The 9,436-nt window shown below is 39.2% G+C and overlaps 1 protein-coding gene across 1 annotated transcript in view; it reads left to right on the top strand.

The window, feature by feature from the left end:
- The window catches only part of LOC111231189, a 24,633-nt gene that overhangs the window by 2,805 nt on the left and 12,392 nt on the right, over positions 1 to 9,436 (top strand). Inside the window, exons 4-9 of the mRNA XM_022758224.1 lie at positions 1,310 to 1,445; positions 7,010 to 7,183; positions 7,342 to 7,464; positions 7,913 to 8,208; positions 8,541 to 8,704; positions 8,985 to 9,174. Of these exons, the coding sequence (XP_022613945.1) occupies positions 1,310 to 1,445; positions 7,010 to 7,183; positions 7,342 to 7,464; positions 7,913 to 8,208; positions 8,541 to 8,704; positions 8,985 to 9,174 (1,083 nt within the window). The remainder of the gene's footprint in view (positions 1 to 1,309; positions 1,446 to 7,009; positions 7,184 to 7,341; positions 7,465 to 7,912; positions 8,209 to 8,540; positions 8,705 to 8,984; positions 9,175 to 9,436) is intronic.

The following is a 9,436-nucleotide window of genomic DNA, read 5'->3' on the forward strand; positions in this document are numbered from 1 at the left end:
TAAAGAGTGACCGGATCTTCATCCACATCAGTCATGTCACTTGAGTCAGTGTCAGTTGGGTCTGAATACGGGTCTGAGTTTTGAAAATTAAAAACAATCTGGCAGTGTGGAGTTACCAAAAGTGAATTACCTGACCTCCCCTACTCCCTGCGCATCTCTGCTGTAGGTTGCAGGCTGCTGGTGCCAAGGAGAAGAATTTTGAAATAAAAAAAAAAAGATGATATCTCTGTTCCTCTGCATAAATTTGAAGAGTGTAATGATAAATCTGTGGAATTACTTTATTACGGACTTAGGAGGTTGTGATAAGGTTTATATACACAGTAGTATTTTACAGTGACCAGTGAATGCGGTGAAGTTAGACTAAGTAGTTTCTACAAGGTGTTTTGTAAAGTTTGTATAAGATCTGTGTCAATTCCAAAGGTTACTGAAGTCACAATGAGCATGGAGGACGTTAGGGGATGTCTCAACCCCTTTTAAAACAAATGAAACAAAACATGGTCCACTCAAAGTAAAGGTGACACTTATGGGATAATGGTAATGCTAAAACATAGTTGTAACAGTTTCACAGGAAAGGTCATATTTAGTGAACTGGCTCAGTAATGTCATTTATACAATATTATGTCCTTACAGTTAAAAAACATAATATTAGCCACCATAAACTACTGGTCATTCCACACAAGAGTGTAGATGTCAAACCTCCAAATGTATTTTTTAATTGTTTATTAAAACTTTTAATTTTGAAGAGTGGAGGTATGTTATTTCCTTCAGTTTCATGGTCTTGCTCTGAAGTCTTTCCATATGCTCTTAAATAAGACATTCTCTCTTGTTCATGTAGAGGACAGTAGTAATCAGTAATGCACAGTGTTAGCCAGAAGAACAGAGGTCTGAATGTATAAGAGCAGAGTCTTCTCACACACACCAAAGGTCAGTGTCTGATGACATTAATTAAAACAATGCAGCAAAGAGCTATCAAGGAGAGATTATATTTTTAGTGTAAACATAAGAAATAATGAATTTTTTGGAGTCAATTAAAAATAATATCAGATTACATTATGGAAGCTTAAATGTAACTTCATTTCCCCTCCCGTCTTCTGCAAAGATTGAAGTAAAACCAAGATTCACATTAAAGGTATGCAGGTGTGAGAGAGTGACGACAATTATAGTTTCATGTCAAGCACAATAAGAACGATTAGCTTAACCACAAATGTGAAGAGCAGACGTTGATCAAATTATGACCTGTTTTGATATTATTTTTATTCCAATATGTCTGATTTTATTGTAACCAATTTTATATATTCTCCACTCACAGACTCGCTGATTGTGGACTTTCAGAGACTCACTGTGAAATCGTGGCCTCAGCTCTGAAGTCCAGCCCCTCCCTTCTGAGAGAGCTGGACCTGAGGAGAAACAGCCTGTGGGATTCGGGAATTAAACAGCTGTTGCCTGTGAGGAGATGGCAAACTGCCTAGACTGGAGATTTTCTGAGTCAGTTTGCTGATGGAGATTTTTTTTTTTTTTGTTATATATTTTATTTCAAATCTTTTCAGTTTCTTATTTCTCGGTTAGTAACCTGTGTGTGATTTACAAAGCAGTGAGAGAATGTACATAGTTTTTTCTAAATCTTCATATAATTCAACTCCAAATTTCATTTGGTACTGGTGGCACATGGTAATGCTGAACATCCATTTTGACCAATAGACCATAGGCCTCTCTCTTCAGCAAAAAAATATTACACCTACAGTCACATAAGTGATGATTATGCATGACACCATAAATTTGATTTTCTAATTTGTTTCCAAGTAATTGTTGAAACAGTAACTGTGTTCTGTTTTCATGGTCAGCATTGCTGATAATTTGAAAGCCACAGACCTTCAGATTGCAACAAAAAAGAAAAGACAAAAACTTAGCTGGAGGAAAGGTTTTGCGACATGGAAGCAGTAGGATTAGTTCATGCTAGGAGCAAACCTATGATGTGCTTTGCATCTCCCAAAATCGTAGTTGAATGGCAAGTGTGAGGACCCAACACGTCCTTTATGTTCAGGTGTAAGCCTTTATTTTGGCACGTCATTATCAGAGGTGACACATCTTGGAACATCACTTTCCTTTTTACAGGAACATTAATTGATTAAGATATCTGACTGGATTTTGAATGATTTATTAATATGAATGGTTTATTTTTTGTTCAGATTGAGTGGCTGCAATATGTCAGAGATCAGCTATTCTTCTCTGATCTCAGCTCTGAAGTCCAACCCCTCCCGAGCTGAGAGAACTGGAGCTGAGAGGAAACTTGGACCTGCAGGATTCAGGAGTGAAGAGCTGTGTGGTTTCTGGGGAGTCCAGACTGTTAGACTGAAGACTCTCGAGGCCGAGAGGCATTTAACTGACAGTTACTAGACTAGAGCGTCGTATGTTTATAATTTCCATCTATTAACCAATTTACATACAGTACGTACAAAACTTATATTCATAAAGTTGCAAGTTTGTTCTGTCCACATTGTCTTTTTCATATTGTACTGAATGGTAGCCCGCTGTTGTAAAAAGAATGTTTTCTTAGATCAATGAAAAATATCAACTGCTAGTTTTTTAAAAAAAATGTATTTATTTTATTTAGTTTATTTCATTTTTCGAATCTGTGTGGATGATATAATATTTGTTTTAAATTTGTAAAGTTTGCTGCCTGAAGCAGAAATAGTTTGTTTCTGTTGCATTTCAATATTTTATCTTTAGTAATGACACAACACACACACACACACACACACACACGCTAACACTGTCCCTGCTGGAAAATCTATAACTCTGCTGGGGTCGTTGAATAGGAATAATACTGCACATATAAAACCTGCAAAAATCCGCTTTGTCTGAGTTGTGAGTGGCCATGAAAAAGACATAAAGAAAAGATATAGGACAAACACACCACAGAATATAAAAGCCAAATGTCATCTTCTTTCTTTTTTTCCTTCTAATGTCCATCCAGCCAATCTGGATGAAATTCAGTTTTTATGTTTATTGGACTGGTTATGGAAATCTGTGTTGACATGAATAGGTGTATGAATGTTGTGGTCACATTTGGATGGTGTCTGTAAGTAGGATGACATTATGATGATCCACAATAACAGAATGACAAAATCACTCTACTTCTCTACTAGAAACAATTCATTGATTAAGACAAGTCTGATTGAATTGTAAATGATTTTTATCTAACATGTTTTATTCTTTATACAGATTGAGGTGTTGCTGTTTTGTCAGCGATCAAGCTGTGCTTCTCTCGTCTCTGCTCTGAAGTCCAACCCTCCATCTGAGAGAACTGGAGCTGAGTGAAACACCTGCAGGATTCAGGAGTGAAGGAGCTTTGTGGTTGTCTAAGAAATCCAGACTGTAGACTGGAGACTCTGAGGTCAGGTCACTGACTGACTGTTTGTCTTTTATTAGACTAAGAATCATCTCCCCAGTTTCAGTTAATTTCATGAATGATTTCTGTTTCACTTAAATTAAACCTTCAGAACTCACACACTCCCAAACATAATTTCTGACAGCCAGGGGACTAATTATTTTAAAATAATAATTTGTAGAAAATGTCCAGTGTTGGTTATAAAAAATATATACATTTTTATCACAACAATTTACAGAAGATCCTCAGAGTCAATATTTGGACAAGAAAGTCAAATTCACATGCTAAAGAAAAACATTTCTCTTTCTCATTGGATTTTCTCAGTGAACTGTTAGGACTAATGTGTGTTTACTTAAAATATGTGTTGGTGCGTGTGCGTGTGCGTTATGTGCGTGTGTGTGTGTGCGTGTGCGTGTGTGCGTCGTGGTGCGTGTTGGTGTGTGTTGGTGTGTGTGGTTGGTGTGTGTGTTGTGTGTTGTGGGAGAGAGAGACAGAGGAGAGAGTATAAAAAATGATTTTTTTTCTTGGGTTTGAATGTTCCTGTTAAATGTGTTAAGGAGGAAATGCTTAAGGACCACACTGTTGGTTTTCTAAGATTTTCATTTCCAATAACTTGCAATTATTTTTACTTAAGCTATTATTATTGTTGTTGTTGTTGTTAATAATGTTATGAATGTTGTGGTCACATTTGGGCGGATTCTGTAGCAGGTGACAGGCTACTCATTTTAAAGAACAACTCAGAGCGACGCACATGAAGACATATCTGATTGGATAATAAATCATTTTATCTACATGTTTTAATACTTTATTCAGATTGAGTGGAATCTTCTCTTCTTGGTCCTGAGTATTAGGATTACTGATTAGTAGATTAGATTAGATTAGATTAGATTAAAGAGTGACCTGATCTTCATCCACATCAGTCATGTCACTTGAGTCAGTGTCAGTTGGGTCTGAATACGGGTCTGAAGTTTGAAAATTAAAAACAATCTGGCAGTGTGGAGTTACAAAGAAGTGAATTTACCTGACTTCCGTACTCCCCCTGCATCTCTGCAAAAAGAGAGAGATTTCAACAGGTGTAATACTGATATAGCACTACACTGTCATGTTGTGTTATCATTCAGTCACTGATGATAAAAGGAATTGCAGGATTGGAGGAACAAAACTCCACATTCTCCAGAATTTCTGTCTTTTACTATTCATTGTTCAACTTTTCAGTCAGAGCCTCTGCCAGTAGTGTACAATATAGCTTACATAGGTCTTGAATTTTTTAAACATAACCATATCCTTCTGATCACACACAAAAGACAATCTGATTGTCCATAATTGTATCTAGATTTTACTGTAAAAGTGTGTGGTGTGTTTTTTTGGCAGATGTTTAAGGTCTCCATCACTGAGACGTTTTGCTGCCAGAGATCTCAAAACCAAAACTACATTATCTGCATGAGAACATATTTGTGGGAAATATGGTTAAACATATTGAACAGACACTTTAAAGAATTATCATTAACTAAATTAATGTTTGCTGTCTTGTTGAAAGTCTAACCAGTAAATAATACAAGCAAATGAAATGTAGTAGGGTAACAGAAGGGTATTTGTTTTCATATACGTAGCTTAGTTCTGTCATAGAGAATAAAGAGAATGATCTTACCTTTTCTGTGGATTACAGCTTGTGTCAGAGAACAACAGCTGTCCAACACAGGGCTCGTGAGGAGGAGACACAAAATGTATGTCTGGTGTGGTGGGTGGGTATCATTTCCTACTACTGACCTGTGGTGTAGTGTTTCACTTCCTTTAAGGTGATCCTGCCTTGGTGGCAGTGGTGAAGTCAGACTGTCTTCTTAAGAAGACAGATCAAAGCATTCACAGGGGCGGACATGGGATATCCGAAAAAGATGGGTAGGCCTACACTGTGGGCGGCATTTACTGAATATACCTCAGTATAACCTAGCTTAAGACCATGAAAGGCCAGGTTCATTTATTAATGCCTTACCAGTTATAGATAATAGAGTAGATCTTGATAGCTAGGCAATTAACTTGAGTTGCTATGAATCACGCATCAATGTATGCAAACTGCGTATTACTCTCTATTTATAAATTGTATGATTTATGATTTGTTGTGTTAACAACAAGATGAACAACCTAATTATAATTAGTTATTGAATCTTGATAAGGTGAGTGGTACCCTCTAATTTGTGTCTGTGAGTACTTGAACATTTTTTAGGAACCATATTTGTGTCAGCTGTTGCTAACAGGAATTGTTTACATATGTTTGCAATCTGTGTCCGACAAATGTGAGATATTATTTAACGACACGAGGGAAAGCCAAATTAATTTGAGTTCTGCCCTGCAGATGTATATATATGATATGAGAGGAGAGATCGGAACCTTCAGGATTTAATCACCACGGAAGAATAAAGACAGTGTGAAAGTCTGCAGGCGTCGACTTCGCCACAAGACCGGCTCAGGAAATCACGAAAGGAGGCACGAAGAAGTTTGTATTGAGTTGGCAAGATATAAAAGTTTGGCCCCCATCAGAAAGACAACCGTGAGTAATGTTTCCTCTCTTACGCGTCACAAGTCTTGTGAAACTAACTGCTGAGTCGCACGGAGGAAAGGCAAGATAATTTCTGCTTTCCATTTTTGCACGTCCATACCTGGTGATTGTAGGAGCCCGACAGCATTTGACTTTTTTTTGCATTCATACATTTTAATTCATTACTGTGTTTATTGATTATAACTATGTATATAACTAATTTTATTGTCATTTTTACTTTTACTTTTATTTTTACTTTTCTTAACTTGATTCTCTTTACCAACTCCTTTGACCAAAACTCAAGCTGCGCAACTATCCTGTATAGGGAAGAAACAAAGCAACGTCCCCGAGGGGATCAGTGACGTTTTTTCTGATTCTGAAGCGCAAACAGTTTATAGAATGAGATAACATAATCAGTAGTAGTGTTCACAGTATAGAAATTGCCAAAGTTATTTCTTATTTAATCATAAACCAATCAAATATTACTTAAATTATTTACAAATATTAGTATAATTAAAATAGAAGTTGTTTATTGATATTATTTCATAAAATAATATTAAGAGTTGTTCATGCGCGCGCGTTCATTTGTTACACTGGATATTACAACCCCTAATAAATGTTATTGTGTGTCCTGTCTCCAATGCAGGAGTGTACTTCTTGACACTGACTGAAGATGAGTGATCCTGGCTTCAATTAGTGAACCTGAGCCTCTCAAACACAAAGTAAGACACTTATGTGTATGCAGAACAGATTGCATATGAGTAGGGTTGGGGATTTGATGGCACTTTATCCAGTCTACTTACTGAATCTGAATCTTATAATCAAATCTAAATTAGTTTTTGCTTTCAGTTACAACTCAAAGGCTAAACAGAGACTTTTTTGTTTGGCTATGATGTTCAGAAAAAGTAACAGTTGTGTCTTTCAGTTGGCAGCTTGCAGCTCACAACTTGAAAATGAGCTGAGAAGCAGAAGAATGAGAATGACAAGAGTTTTCTATTTAAAAAGAGATGTGTTCATCCTCCACAGAGAGGGAAAGAGGAGCGGTGTTTCTGTGGAGGAGCAGTTTGTCCTGCTGTGCTTTGTGTCAGGACATCCTGAGGGATCCCTCCCTACCAGCTGTGGACACTGGTTCTGCAGACAGTGCATCACCTCATACGGGAACCAGACTGGTTCACCAGGAGACTCCTCTTGTCCCCAGTGTGGACAAAGATCCAGAACAAGACCTGGACTGCAAACAGCCAGTCAGACCAGCACTGTACAAAGTAAGACTATATCCGTCTGCTGATGTCATATTTCTGAAAACGGACTTGTTGTGTTGCAGTAATCACTTACCATGCTTATTTTTTTTCTCTGTTACCTCTCTCTCACTGAACAGTGGTCTGCAGGAGGTTTTAGATGAACATAAGGTTATTCTACGCAGAGAAGCTGTGAACATGTGACTGAAGGAACTGGTGAAGCAGGAAGTGGAACCCTCCTCAACAGGATCTACACAGAGCTCTACATCACAGAGGGACAGAGTGAAGAGGTTAATACCCAACATGAGGTGAGGCAGCTTGAGACAACTTCCAAGATGGAGACATGTACATGACACTCCACTCAAGTGCCATGACATCTTTAACGCCTTACCTGAACAACAGAGACCCATCAGAGTGGTTCTGACAAAAGGTGTCGCTGGTGTTGGCAAAACTGTCTCAGTGCAGAAATTCAGTCTGGACTGGGCAGAGGGCTTGGAGAACCAACACATCAGTCTGCTGATTCTGCTTTCGTTCAGGGAGCTGAACTTAATCAGAGAATGAGCAGCACAGTCTTCTCAGGCTGCTTCCAGGTTTTTCCATCATACTAGAGAGACAGAGCAGCTCGCTGTCTGTAAAGTTCTGTTCATTTTGACGGCCTGGATGAAAGCAGATGTCACTGGATTTCACCAACAGGGAGGTTGTGTCTGATGTCACAAAAAGTCATCAGCCAACGTGCTGCTGACAAATCTCATCCAGGGGAATCTGCTTCCCTCGGCTCTCGTCTGGATAACTTCCCGACCTGCAGCAGCCGGCCAGATCCCTCCTACGTGTGTTGACAGGGTGACAGAAGTACGAGGCTTCACTGACGCTCAGAAGGAGGAGTACTTCAGGAGGAGATTCAGCGATGAAGAGCAGTCCAGCAGAATCATCTCGCACATCAGGACATCCAGGGCCTCCATATCTGTCTCAAGTCCCAGTCTTCTGCTGGATCATTGCTACAGTTCTGGAGCGATGTTGACCAGAGGAGAGCTGCCCAAGACCCTGACTGACCTGTACTCACACTTCCTGCTGGTTCAGACAAAGAGGAAGAAGTTAAATATGATGAGGGACATGAGACCAGTCACAGGAGCTGATGGAGGCTGACAGGGAAGTTCTTCTGAGCTGGGGAGGCTGGCCTTTGAACATCTGGAGAAAGCATCATGTTCTACCAAGAAGACCTGGAGAGTGTGGTCTTGATCGTCACAGAGGCCTCGGTACTCAGGAGTCTGTACAGAGGTCTTCAAGAGAGAGAGTGTGATCTTCCAAAACAATCTACTGCTTTGTTCATCTGAGCATTCAGGAGTTCCTGGCTGCGGTCTACATGTTCCACTGTTACACCCAACAGAAACACAGAGGTACTGAAGGCTTTCCTGGGAAAAGACTACAAACACAGTGACTCCAACTCAAAGTCTTCTCTCTGGAAGATTTCTAAGATTTTTGGAAACAAGGATAGCCGTCACCCATCTCTGGATGTCTTCCTGAGGAGAGCCATGGAGAAATCCCTTGAAAGTAACATGGCACCTGGACCTGTTTGTTCGCTTCCTTCATGGCCTCTCTCTGGAGTCCAACCAGAGAATTTTAGGAGGTTTTTTTTTCTTGCTTGGGGGTCAAGAAACAAGAAAAACAGAATCCAAGAAATCAAACCCCAGAGAGCCCACTCAACCAACCTGAAAAAGAAGAATGAAACAGAGATGAAAATATCTCTTTTCCCTGAACAGAAAGCCATCCAACATTTTCCCTTGTTCTTGGGAAATGGAGAATTGAACGGACCCACTTCCCATTACAACAGGAGGGATACAAGAAACAAGTCCTGAAAGTCACGGAGACAGGATTCAAGAGAAAGGAACTTTCCTCTTGGAGAAATTCCACGCCTCAGCTCTGGCCTACATGCTGCAGATGTCAGAGGAGGTTCTGGATGAGTGGACCGAAGAAGTAACAACACATCACTGGAGGGACAACGAGAGAACTGATTCCACAGTGTGAGGAACTGCAGGAAGGCTCAGTGAGTCCTGAGTAATTAGGATTACTGATTAGTAAGATTAGATTAGTGGCTTTTGTCACATTCAGATATACACAGTAATTCAGTTAATTCTCATGTTTCCTTAGTTTATATGTCGCAGAAATTACAAAGGTCATTTTTATTTTTTATTTGTAATAACTGTTTGATGCTACATTCCCATGGAGAAAACATATGTAAAACCCTTTTTGGAATTTCCATAGTTCTCTCATGATTTTGGTCTA

This window comes from Seriola dumerili, unplaced genomic scaffold (genome assembly GCF_002260705.1).
Source record: "Seriola dumerili isolate Sdu_G_001 unplaced genomic scaffold, Sdu_1.0 BDQW01000291.1, whole genome shotgun sequence".
NCBI classification, from domain to species: Eukaryota; Metazoa; Chordata; class Actinopteri; order Carangiformes; family Carangidae; genus Seriola; species Seriola dumerili.